General features: G+C 46.9%; 1 protein-coding gene across 1 annotated transcript; it reads left to right on the forward strand.

The window, feature by feature from the left end:
• The first annotated feature begins 7,217 nt into the window (after positions 1-7,217).
• On the forward strand, positions 7,218-9,837 carry LOC146184122 (uncharacterized). Its single transcript, XM_084609289.1, has 2 exons — positions 7,218-7,944; positions 8,069-9,837. Exons 1-2 carry the CDS (start codon positions 7,607-7,609, stop codon positions 8,070-8,072), a joined length of 342 nt encoding a protein of 113 aa, XP_084465415.1. The 5' UTR covers positions 7,218-7,606; the 3' UTR covers positions 8,073-9,837.
• The last annotated feature ends 3,926 nt before the right edge of the window (positions 9,838-13,763 follow it).

Below are 13,763 nucleotides of genomic sequence, written 5' to 3' on the forward strand. Positions count from 1 at the left end.
GCGGTTATTTGGCGATAAGTGTCATGCTTGAGCTGCACGTATAAATATGCCACTTTTCCGTTCGCAAAATTGTTGGTGTGTAGCCTGCTTAAAATGCAGGCTACACACCGTGCTCCTGTCGCTTGGAATCCAGGGCTGTTTCCCTGACACTGAAAAGCAAGTAGTGCCATAACAGAAATGTACTTTGCGGACTGAATGCAACGGAAACTCTACTTTTACAGCATCAGCTGATGATCGCAACCCTTTCCTTCTAAAATGATCTCGCTATTACAACGGACGCCGTCGCCCGGAATGCTCGAGTAAGGCGATCTTATAAGCATGTTTAAAAGCTGGTGCAGCTTCATAGCTTAAGTTTGGCTTGCCGCGAGATGTTCTTGAGCCACTGATTTCGTACCTCTGTAAGGTCCCTGTCGATGTTCGCCCGCTTGACTTGCAGAGCGGCACGCAACAGTAGACCCATAGTGCGCGTAATGATGCCGCAAACGCGTAGGCATCCGCCGCCACCCACAGGCACAGGGCACGTCAAAACCGCCTCCGGTTAAGTTATTTAGTGCCTACTTAAAATAAACTCGCCGGCATCGAGTTTTGCGGCCGCTCCAGCCCGTATATCGACGGCCCACTCGTGTTCAATCTTCGCGCTCCGTAGCTGGTCGACGCTGATGATGATGATGATGAACTGGTGGCCATGCCCTTTGAAGCGGGTGGACACTCACACAGTATCCGGCCAGAGTGGGAAAAAAAAAAAAAAGAGAGAAAAAAAAAAGTTACACACTGAGTTGCGGAGTTACACACACACGCGCACATAGGTCACTCACACAAGCACACACACAAGCAGTAGCTGCCACCAAACACCCCCTATCGGCGGCGCACAGTCTTCCACCACTCGGCTAGGCGCTTCTTGGTGGTCTCCACAGCTCCCCCTCTGACGCTGCCGCCCGCGTCCTCTTCCTGCGGCTGCTTGGTAGATGGGGTCGAGAAGCCAAGCGCTTTCAGGAACGTGGCTCCCTCTTGTTGTGGCGGCTGGAGGCCCTGGCAGTGCATAACCAAGTGCTCTGCGCTTTCGTCCGCCGCACCACACACTCTGCACGCCGTGTCGTGTATAGTTGTGTCGAACCGGCTTTTGTACACCAAGGTCCGCAAAGCCCCCGCTCTTGCCTCGAATAGGAGACCAGACCATCTTTATTGGAATGCTCCGTCGCTTCTGCGCATGCGCCAGCTGAAAGAAGTGAGGAGGAATAACTTGCCGGACGTGACGTAAAACTTGTTTTATGTTTTGTTTGTAAAATGTCTGCCGCTTCTCGTCGCCGTTTCTAGCGAAAGGCCGACAGATGGTCGCCATGTTATAGTGCTCTAGAAGATTGGGCAGTGTGTCGACCGCGCCGCGAAATGCATGGGAGCGAGGGGCCGCTTTTGCGATGACGGAGGCGCCGCAGCGCAGAGGGCGCCACCAGCAACTGGTGTGTCAGGGATCAGGGGAGCGGCTAAAACTCGCCATGAATAATGCCAGTGTTGCCTGGATTTTTGCTGGACAGCCGCCCTGAATCCCTAGCAATCCCTAGGTCGGATTGTCCCTAGTTGGGGGCACGGCGTGCCGGCGGGCCACCGCTCATCGCCCGCCAACCGCCCTGCCTGAGGTTGCCGCCGGTGCCGCGGCGGCGGTTTGGTGCGTGGCTTTTGTTGTAGTAAACGAGGCACGGACGGGTGCGATCGAACTGACTGGTGTGCGCGCCATGAACGACCCTGGCACATCTGCTGCGGCTTCGGTACAGAAAGGTTAGTGCCCGGTCTGTGAAAAGATTTGTTTAGTTGTAGACAAAGCATGCCAATGAAGGTGCCGCCATGTTCAAATTTTAGCTGCCCCATTTGCGTACAATGTTCGTGATTATATGCTGTCCGCTTACCGCTCTTATTTGTCACATACTGCAGGGATTTGTGCCAAGGTATGCACTTACAGCACGCGCCAATTTAGCACGGTTGAAGGCGAGCACTGCACTGTCTTATGATGCTGCTAACTGGCGCTTGATGCTTTGTCTTCTATCAACCAGATACTCACGGCACTCGTCAGTGATTAGCTGCTTAGGGCGACGAAGCTAATTTTATGCTTTTTTCGTTCTTGGCCCAGCTTCTCCATACGCTGTTCGTTTTGATCACATCCGGGTGAAATACTTGCCTATGATATCGCTCGAGCATCACTAGCTTGAAACTAGTGATACATACTATTGAGCACCAAAAGCTCGAAACTAGCACTGAACCTTTTACAGCCAAAAGCGGCAGCTATATGGATGATATTCTGCGTACCCTTGATGAAATTTTACCTAGTTTGCGTCGGGTACGACAAAAGGATAAGCTCTGTTGAGACAACAGAAATGATAACGTAAATACCGTTTAGACAACTCCATTGTAGCACGGAGACCACGTAGCGGTGCTGCAAAGTAATGAACTCGCTACTGAACTCCCCTTATGTGAGTGATTTTTTTTTTTTTTCCTGTACCTTTAGTTTCTTACACTCCTTACTAGAGCCCTGCACGGGTTGGATTTTCCAGCCCCTTCCCTGGCCCACGTTTGAAGACCATCCCGGGCCCATGGTTCCAAGCCCATCGGCAATGATTACATGTCCCGGACCCGGCCTGCGCTTCCACGACGGCCCGTGCCAAAACTGCAAAGTAAGTCTGAGCAGACGCCTTAAAAATTGCTTAACTAGCACATAACAATAAATCAAGATGAGAGACAAACCTTGCAAAATATTCTTGGTAGAGAAGGGCACAGTTAAAGCACCGACAGAAGCAAAGGCTTGGTGAAGAATATTTTGATAAGACATTTGATGTAAAGCTATCTAGCACAATGTACATTTAAAAGGTATGGATTATGGGCATTTTAACTATGACTCCTTATAAGCAATTGGCTCTTGGTGCAAGTTCTTTGCTTAATCACCTACAAAAAGACTGCCCCTGGCAACTTTGCCCCAGGAACATGTGTGGGCAAGGGCAGAAAAAAAACGAAATTTACATATTCATTGAAGAAATCACTGCCACATTACCACATCTCTGTGGAGACGAAAAGCGGTAGTGTCTGTTCATTGTGCATGTATATGTTATTGGATACGTAAAGATTCCTAACGCAATAAGCTCTTATCCTACAGCATTTACTGTAGCGTAGAGACATTCTTTTTGGGGGGGGGGGGGGAGGGGGCAAAGCAGACAGTCAGAATTTTTATGAACAGATGGCTGCCTGCCAAGCAGTCAATTGAAGGTCCTTGTCCAGGGGCTGTTATGAGGCTTCAAATGTCCAGCCGTTAGCGGTAACGCAAAGGTTAGAAGCTACCCTCTTGCTCACTGATTGCTGAGAAATCCTAAGCTGATGGTGTTGAGTACTTCAGTAGGCACGTGCTCAGGGGTGTGAAACTCCCTATACCTCCCAGCGGCCACGAATTACAGACGCTAGCGCCAAACTCCCCATTATAGGATTATAGCGGGAGGGGGCGCGTAAAAAATGGACTTGACGGGGAGGCCGTATAGCGGACTGGTCCAAAAAAATGGTGCGCTGAAGGGGGTGTGGGTAGGTTGCTTCAAGCAGCGCGGGTCACGTGCGCCCGGGAAAACGCTCTGCCCGTGGATTTTCTACCGCATCATCGTTCTGCCACGGCGCGACCGGCTCGCGGCAGGAGCAGTGTGATGGAAAGAAAAACCACAAGCATAGCGCTCTCGAGGGCGCAGGCGCTCGCGAGCAAGCGTACCCGACCGCAGCAAGAAATAGCACAGGGAACAGCAGGTATCGTTTCTCTTTTTTATTAACTGCACGTGAAACAGAAAATTAAAAGATGCGACAAGGTATCCCTCAGACACACGCACTTTACATAGCTAACAGTTTACAGTAGTGTTCTGTGTTCTACGCTAACATTGTAATCTTGCACGCTTGCTTTATCACTACAAAAGAACCCAGTTTGCCGGCACTGCTTCTGTCAGCATGTGTACAGTTGATATGAAATTAAATAAATGATGCACATATTCATTCTACGCATTCCATACCATCAAAGCAATGTAGAAACATGAGCAAATACCTGCGTTCTAGTTACCTAGTTTGGTATTTGATGCAAGTAATCACATGTCACTGTGCTATACATAACCAAAATGCATGATTAAAAATTTACACTACCCTTCCTGGAAGAACAGTCTTCTTCGAAACGCACGTCTCTCCACAGTACATGAAGGTAACAAGTTCAACACGAAACACAGCGGATATCGCCGACTGTAATGGCCAGCACAATCAGCAGACGAGATGGGTCCACGGAACTGGAGGTGCACGCAGACAAGTCTCTCGTCTCACGAAGGGGCGAAGAGCCAGCAGGAATGAGATGCACAGAGTAAAAGAACCGCGACGAAAAATCGCAACTCGCTCGCATTCAAAACGAGCGGAGTCGTAACGGCTGCAGCGGTTCACGCGAGGACGAAGCAAGCCACGCAGCGCAGTCGGCGGCTGCAGTGCGAGGGGAAAATTTAGGCGCGAGGGAGAAGTCCTCCTCCCAGCTTTTTCTTTCCTCCTTTCGCCCCCGCTTGGGAGAATTAGACGGGACGGAAGTGCCGCTGACTTTCCGCGGCCTGACGTGCTTATGCAAACGGGCTGTGTCATGCATGACAGGTCACCGCACTTCATAACACCTCCATTGTAGTACAGTTCGCTATCGAGTTTTGAGCCTTTTCTTTTTAACTTTTTTCACTTGCGTCATTGAATGCAGCTCGGCATGTTCGTACTAAATTACTTGGACAAAACACAGATGGGCACTGATTAAACTCTGTTTACAAATTAGCTTTCTCTCATTCTCTGTCAACATATGTACTAGTAGTGGTTTATTCATAAACCACTGGAATGATTTTAGTGCTGGAATTCCATCATCTCCAAAAGAAGCCATACACAGCTTTACCCAGCCTGGCCTGGTTCCGCCACTGCAAGCTGCAAGCCCAGGCCTGCATGTCAAGACCGAGCCAGGTCCAGACCCATAAAAACGGCAATTTTCCAGCCGGCCAGGTTTTCGGGCTGCCTGAATTCATGCTCTGCTCCATATACTGTTGAAATTATTTGCCGAGAATAAATTCTCAGCAGGCAGTACTTTGGTAATCTTTGTTAGGAAGAAATTACATGCCATAATTTTTTTGCCCTGGAAACTTGGGTGATATCTGGCTTACACGACTACCTCAAAAATATCACCCAGACGTGTCCCTTGCCTGCAGTTGCTTGCTGTACAAACAGCATTGCAATTTATTTGCTGACACTATGGTGCATGTAGTGCGAAACAAAAGGAGGTCATTATTTGCTAAAAGATGATTGTGAAAGTATGAAAAATTTCAGTCACTGCTATTTTCATGGGAAAATGTCGCATGGCCTTGTATAGCCAATTAGGGTCAATTGATGAGAAATTTTTGCTCAAGATTTCTGCCAGCAGAGTAGGCACTGCTGTCATTTCTAATAGCTATTTCGTTGTTCATTCATTTGCAGCGGCACCAACATGTTCTGTTGTCTGTGTTTTGTGCACCCATATTCTGTTCGTTGCTTTAAAACATTTCTGGGTAAGTGCAGTCGAGACCGCGAGCATAGTGTTGGGCAAATTCACCAGGCGGTATGACAAAAGGAGGCAGTGTGGTGTAGAGGAATCCACTTGTGCTTGTGACAGAGACTGCAACCATGCCAGACAGGTTGCCAAGACATCGAACGAGAAGCCAGACTAGCCTATTGCTGAGCTTACCAAATGCGGAATCAAGCCAAGACTGAAGCGGCAGCTACAAATGCGGCACCGGCCGATGGCTAATGCTCTTGACTTGGTTCAAAGAGAGCTGAACCTCCACAATTTTTAATATTTCATAACAAAGGCTTTCAAGGATTTGCCTCAAGTGATTCCAAATAGCCCTGCATGCACAAACCTTTGTCACGGATACACCTGCAAGAGACAAATAGTGGCGCGTAATTGCTCCAAGCGATGTTCTCTTTGTTTTCCTTTTTAACTTGATACCATGAAAAGCACCCTGTGTAGCAGCACCTGCTGACTTGGTCATGTTATGTGGCCTTGTGATGTCACACAACCTGACGGACAGTCATTGCAGTGCTGCGTCACCTTCCTGCCACTTGCCAGATACATGCCCATAATTTTTCATGGATGCCAGATTTTCTGCAGTATGGGACCCATCAGAATATTTTTTTGTTGCCAGAATCCAATAGTGCAGTGTTTCATGACTTTTTTGTCGCTTGTCCGGCAGCAAGAAACATTTATTGCCCAGATATTTCGATTTGAAGTTGAAGCGGTCTTTTTTCCTTCCAAGGGATTTAGACTTGGGAAAAATACCTTATGTGGTGTACTCTAGCGTCGCTGCCCTGCAGATGGCAAACTGATGTGCCAGTAAGACGCTGGGACAGCAGAAAATAGAGAAATAGAAATATTACGAGATAGTTTGGCAGACTCCTATGCTTATCATAGATATGAGACATCGGTGACACTATCAACAGCCAGCAAAAGCATTCAGCACACTTGGGATGCAATTGTTTAGCGGTGAGTGAAAAATATGTGTAAAAAATGCAGTTGCACTACACAAGTAATGTAATGCGAGAGGTCTCAGCTGTTCGTGTGGCGCAATGGCTAAGACATTCAGTTAAAACTCCAAAGGACTTAGGATTAAATCCCGTTCGAGGCTGTTTTTTTTTGCCTTTTTTATTTCTTTTTTTCTTAAGCACCCATGCCATTTTAAATCTTACTTTTTCCAGCCTTTCTTTTCTTTCCCAGCTCCACTCGGGTCTGTGCAGGTTTATTCTGCCCAGTAAGTTATAACTTAATCCTGTGTGCATTTCATACCAGATTTTTCAATAGAGAAGCTCTTACTGAGGCATGAACTTCATCAGAGGAAAACTGCTGCTCCGCACTTGTAAACCAAAGCATGTATATTAAAAATGAAACCATGTGGGCATGCCAAATGCATAGCTGTGACTTCAAAGAACCAAAACATACCAAAACGAAACTGACTGCCTGTGGCACTGCCAAGCGCAAATTTTTTTTTCTGCTTCCAATATTTAGCCTGTCTTTTTGCCATTTTTGAAACAAAAGTTAACAATTCAAACATGCAACAATAATACATGTTAGGCAGCCTCCGGGATCCCTTGCATGTCATTGTGCATGCATTTGCGATTTCTGTATTTCTGCAATGCCTGCATTTCTGTTCTCTTTTTTTCTACCTTATAAGAGTCTTGTTTTCAGCGAAAGTGGTGTTTTTGTGATTAGGAGCCAGTATACCATCGCTGCAAGCTTACTTTTTCTTGCACCTGAAAACTTCAAACACAAATTGAGAACCTGTAATTTCTCTCTTTTTTTTTTGCTCACTGCGTGTTCTTTGCGAATGATGAATTTGACCACTTGCTTCACGAGGGAAGGCTCGAGGACGTTGAAGCTACTTTGATTGCCCGTCACTAGGCACAGTTATAGCAGTCTCGTAGCTCACTGGGTGCATGAGGTATTTGAGGTTACTACTCCTTATCGCCATAGACACCAGCAGGCTCAGCATATGTATCTAGGCATGCGGCTTCTTGTTGGTTGACCCCTTATCATTTATACTGCGCAGTTTGTTGAATAATGGAAGCGTACAAGTTGACGCAGGAAATGAAACACCATGCAGTCCTCATCGCACTGGCCGCGCGCCACAGCGACTTGGAAATTGCCAACTTTCTGAATGTAGCAAAGTCTTTCGTTAACAAGGTGCGAACAGAACTGATGTGCTGTGACGGTGACGTGGCATCTGTGGCGAAAAGGAAAAAGCACACTCAGCGGTCAGACGTCGTCAGAACACCTGATTTTCTTCAGAGGCTGCAAGTCATCGTGAGTGACAACACAGAGAAGTCAATGCGGGCCATTGCAAAGGAGCTCGATGTCGCAGAGTCAGCTGTCAGGCTTGCTGTGCACGAGGACGTGAGGTACCATTTCTGTTTCATGAGGAGGGCGCAATTCTTTTCTGGTAAAGCTCGGAAGAATAGTCTGCTCTGGTCCAAGCGCTTGCTAGGCAAGCTGAAGAGCCTGGAATGCTTTTTTTTCTTTCAGATAAAAAGAACTTCGATCAAGACCAAAAAGCTAATTGCCATAATGAAAGATGGCTTTACGGAAGCGCTAATGAGGTGCTGACAGCATTGCACACAAAAATTCTGTCTGTGATGGTGTCAGCAGCCGTCAGCAACAAGGGTGATGTCATGCTGCCGCACTGTTTTGCAGAAGGACTCCGCGTTAATGCTGCCGAGTACGCAGAGGTGCTTGCCACCGTTGTGAAGGCCTGGACTGATACTGTTTCGAAAGGAAAACCTTGTGTCTTTCAGCAACATTCGGCTCTCGCCCACACCGCCTGCGTCACCCACGAGTGGCTGGCCAACAGCTTCCAATAACCACATCACTTCCAACTTGTGGCCTCCTAGTTGTCCAGATTTGAATCCACTCGGCATCATTGAGAGAGAAGCGGACAAAAGGCCACATAATACAAAAATCTCTGAAGGTCGCCACTGCGAACTCAATGGGCAGTACCTCTAAGAACCACCTGATCCGTGCATGCAGCCATTTCCGAAGCTGAATTGAATTGGTTATTGCTGCAAGTGGCACATTCATTGAGTAATGTGAAAATAAACAGTTTGGTGAAAATATATATATATCTGCTGGAGATATTCTCTGCCTGAAGCCAACATTGCATCCTCAAATGCCTCGCGCACCCGGTATATTGCAAGATATGTGGCTCGAAAGTTCTGGCACAAATCAAAATGCAGTACTTATTCTGTATCTAATTTTGAGCAAATTATGTGTGTGAAAAAAAAAGAAAACGAATTCATCTCAAATTTTGACCACCGAGGTCTTCTTTATACGTCTGCAGAGCTTGCAAAGCTCGTAAACACGCTGGAAAATTCGATTTTTTAAAATTATTTCATTTCAATAATTGAGATTAAGACAAGCAGCATTCATAATTTTGCTATGTTTTTGAAAAGCCCAGAGGTTCCCGAGCCTGGACATTCTGCCCATGACAAAAAAATTACTCTTCGCATAGAGAAGTTCTACGTCCAGATGAGGTTCTGTTTTTATGTGACGTCACTAAACTAAGAGCAGAGCTCTAAACCAGAGCAGATAATGCACCTGAAGGTGAGGAGATGGAAAAAATTATGTTCTAAAGACAGCCAAAGATGGTATGAAAATCTAATAAACTACATTTGGTGACACTCGCCGCATATCCGGCAGCAAAAAATCAAATAATTGCTGAGATATTGCAATAAGAAGTTGACGTTTTTTCTTGTTCCCGCCGGTGGAATTCAAACTGTGGCCTCCAACTACGTAGTTGGAGTTGAGTGACGCACGCTATGACGTAAGCGGAGACTCCGTGATAGCTAGCGAGCCGGCGCGGCCCGCGGCGTCGCATCCCTTAAGGGCCAACTTGGCAACAGCGTACTCGCAATGACGGCCTCAGCCGAAATAAATAAAACGATGAAGAGAGTAATTTACCAAGCGATGGGCTCATAAAGGAAGAAAAAAAAAAACATAGAGCGCTTGTAATGCACAATACTTTACATGTTTCTCAAGCTTTTGCGCTCCTTCTTGCACTGTGTATAAACAAACCGAGCCCTCGGTCATCGCAACGCTTCCTGACATGTTTACATACAAATAAGATTTAGTTACCAGCAAAATAGTGTCCTCGCTGCTGCGCTTGTCAGTTTTGAAGCTTCGTCGCACTTTTTTCCTTCAAGGTTTGTGCTACAGCTCCGTGTTCAGCGAAAATTACGTCCACGGTAGCAGAACATGACCGAAGTGCCGGCGCCACTACATTTGCCAGCGCTGTGAAATTCCACATGTTAAAATGGATCCAGTGCACAATATAGTGCGCATAGGCATCCAGAACATTAGTTGCAAGACGTGAGAGCAGGCAGCATGCGCCGATGATCAAGAAGTTGTAATTTTTAGACCGGCAGCAGAAACACTTTATTGTAAATGGGGCCGTGACATAAAAACTAGAAATATTTCGAAGGTTCTTGTGGCGCGGCGTAGCGAACGGTTAGCGCCGAATGTTACGGAGCAAGCAGTGCCGAGTTCGAGTCTTACCGCTTCTGCCGTTTTTTTTTTTTACCTTTTGTAATGTATTTCTGGTGCTTCGTTATTTTTAGTTTTTACATTTTACCCGAGGCCCTTTTTTTCGCCGGGCGACGAGCGCAATATATCGACGCTCTCCTTGGTATGAGCAGCAAGTATGCCCCTTTTGTTTATGACGCCTGCAAATAGCACGTTGAAGGTCTTGTTGACGCAGTATATGTTGGTCAGATGTGCCATGATTAAGTGAACAATTGAATGATAATGCGTTTTTCCTTCGCTACTTAGCATATGTATGCTTTTCGTGGCGTACGTAGCTGCAGTCAAGCGGTCAGGTCGCAGTCGAAGCGGCAACGGCGGCGATTTGTTGGCGCAGAAGTGTGAACGAAGGAGTGTGTCGGCGGTAGTGGATTTCGCTCGCTCGTGCCTCCGAATGCTCAAATGGGAACCATCAAGGCGCATCTGCTGCTCCAAGCTCGTAATTGAGGCGCTGCAGGTTCAAACAAACTATCCGAGTGCGCACGAAATGCCTGAGCCGAAACATAACCAAAACTGAAGTGGGCGCCTGTGACGCCTCCAAGTATATTTTTGTATTTGCCTTGCAACGTTTACGTTGTCTTTTCGCCGTCGCTTACGTATGATAAAAGCGTGTTATCATGTTTGAGAAAAAACGTACTACCGCATTCAAACATGCAACGTAATTCGCATTTGTCAGCCTCCGGGATCCCTAGCGCGTCACGTGATTTGTTGTTGCGAGCCTCGGCCGTTTGGCTGTGGTGGCGATACCTGTATTTCTGTTATTCTTCTTTACTACCTTATAACAGCTCTGTTTTCAGTAAGAGTGGTCTTTTTGTAATCAGGAACTGGCATTCTATCGATGCAAACCCACTTCCTTTCTCTCTTTAGTGTCCCTTCAATGACTCTGCCCGCATCTTGTGTATTTTCAAATTTGGCAGCTTAATTCATTCACGTGCTCGTAGTTCAGTGTATTTCAGTGACATTTTCATATAATTCTGTAGTGTTTCTTATGTTGGTACCATATGCTTGAACTATATTCACTTAAAGGGCATGACAGCTAAAATTTGAGCATAAACTGATTATTGCATTTCACTCCGTTCACGTTAATTATAAATCCTCGCAATTTGAGATTTCAGTGCAGTAGATAGTTTAAAATGAATTTTTATTATTAATAGCGAAAGCAGCTTTATGGTTTGGCAACCTTGGGCGCTGACGTCACACGATATCATCCCCATGTTTTCTGCTATTCATAGTGACTGCGGCACTCTTGCATGCATGCCGTGGATTGTGGTCACTGAGAGCCTTTTTCTTTCTTCAGCAAAAATATTTCATTCGCATATTATTTTTACTTTGGCAAGCCTTCACTATAGTGTGCAACCTTAGCGATCCTTGGACTTGTTTTGGGCTTCGTCTAGAGATTGTCGAGAAAGCCAAAATAGATGTGCTCATGCTGTATTATTTAAGCATACAATCTGAAGCACATTATTTTTACGTTTTGAGAGTTAGTTTGTTAGCAACAAGCGCTCCCATATATAAAAAGGCACATGTCCAACGTTTCCTTCCTGGTCTTAAATCGGCAACCAATCAGCAACACAGTTGATATGAATCGAAGTTCGGTTTACATCCGGCTTCTGTTTTGGTGAGCAGTCAAGGTCGACAAGTCTCGTTCTGAACGACAGTCAGTCCGCAGTAAAACATCTTCAGAACACAGCGGGCCTGTTTGTAAGCAGCACAATTTCTGCTGCCAAGAAGGGTAGAAAGGCCTTTATGACTTATTGGAGATTTAATTCACCACATGCTCTGAAGTTTCTTCAAAAAGTCGATATTTCTGCTATAAAACATTAACATTTCTGCTCCATAGCTGTTTCAGAACGTCTGTCCTGCTTTCTGCTCCATTTAGCTGCTCCAAAAAGCATATTTGCTTGCTCCAAGAGCTGCTCTAAACACCTATTTTGGCCACGCACACATGGTACTGCTTTTCACGAGCCCCTGTCCAAAAGTGCTGAAAGAAGACAATAATGATGCTATTTTGGGGCCTACTTCATGCAACTTCAGCACTCAGACTTCGACTACCTTGAAGGAAAGTCATCTTTGCCGCTTAGAGTGTTCAAACGTGGACTAGCCTCCCTTGCGCTTTATAATGGCGTTCGCACCCGCCCACTTACTTGTCCCTGTGGGCCTTCTCGATGAAATCCTACAGGCCCCTCATGATGAGCCCACAGCTGGGTGTCTTAACTTTATTTTACTCTCAGTCGCATTCAGGTTAAATAACATGGGCCCATATTGGTCTCGTCTATCTGCTAATGTCACGCACTATGTCAGGAGTTGCTGCGACTGCTAACGACACCGAACACTGCTAACAAGACTGTAGGATATACAACCAAACCAATCACTTGCGAGGCCATTCCAACAGATCGGCATGGACTTACTAGGTCATTTCCCGACATTGAAATCTAGCAACAAGTAGATAATAGTAGCAACTGACTACCTGACTCGCACCGCCGAAGCAAAGGGCCAAAGGCTTCTTCAGACTAATTATCGTTGTAGAAAGCGAGAAGCACATCATAATATCCGTCGTGTAAAAAACCCACTTCTCGTTGTCCGTGGCATTGTCCTCCTTGCATGCATTAGCAGTCAGTCGGCCTGAAAGTTAAGCCGATGTAACTAGTTTCTCGCTTTAATGTCAGCACAGTAGCCCGCCGCGCTGTTGCTGCCGCCTAGAAGCGGAGAAGCAGGTCAACTCCATTCCACCTTGTGTATGGCAGGGAGCCCGAAAATTCCGAGAGCACTGTGGAATCTACACTGCAGAAGTGCGAAAGGCTGAGCGTTGCTGGTGCACACGGTGCATCACGTTTGCTCTCATTATCATTATCAACTAAATGCACCGTTATCATTGCTAATGCCGTCATTGTCATTATCACTACTTGCAGCGTCATTGTCAGCGCTACTATCGTCGCATGTGAGACAACCTCTGTAGTGATGTCGGCACCTCGGCAATGGGAGATTCTCCTCCACCGGGCGGGCCCCGATGCGCCCACTTGAAGCCCATATACAACAGCAGTGTTTCTCCGGAGACAGAGCACCGGGACGGTAGGAATGCATCGCTCGCCGGTTTCGCATGTGTCTGCAAAGAGCGGAACTTCTCGGAAGAAACCGCCAGACTAAACATTGCTAACGGCGGGCAATGCCCCCGCGGGGAGAGGCGATGATCTCGGCTGTCTGCCGCGTGAAAGTAAAGCGTACGCGAGTGACACTGCTCGTAAAACAGAGAGAGGGAGCGCTGCACGTCGGGGGGCTACGCTCTGGCAGGGAGGCAACTCGAGTTAGAACGGAGCCGCGTCTGTGAGCAGTCGCGTGGTTTGAAGCTCCCGCGGTCGCCCGAGGGCTCCACGTATTTTACGGGCAGTCGTGCGCGCCTGGCCCGATTTTTAACGGCTTGCGAGCCGCGAGTGTACCGTGCGCGGTACTACTAGTACGTTGCGGCGTACTGCGTAACAGTTAGTCTTTTGTGTGTGTGTTGTATTATGTCCAAGGCAACCAAATACACGCCTGTTGTGCTATCTTGAACGGCACCGTCTGCTGAGTACCTTCTTGGAAGCCGCTCTCATCCACGAGCGGACACCCAAGCACAGAAGAGAACATTACTACCGCCAAGCTTGCCTTGCAG

The sequence above is a fragment of the Amblyomma maculatum genome, chromosome 7 (assembly GCF_055883805.1).
Source record: "Amblyomma maculatum isolate TAMU_Amacu chromosome 7, ASM5588380v1, whole genome shotgun sequence".
NCBI classification, from domain to species: Eukaryota; Metazoa; Arthropoda; class Arachnida; order Ixodida; family Ixodidae; genus Amblyomma; species Amblyomma maculatum.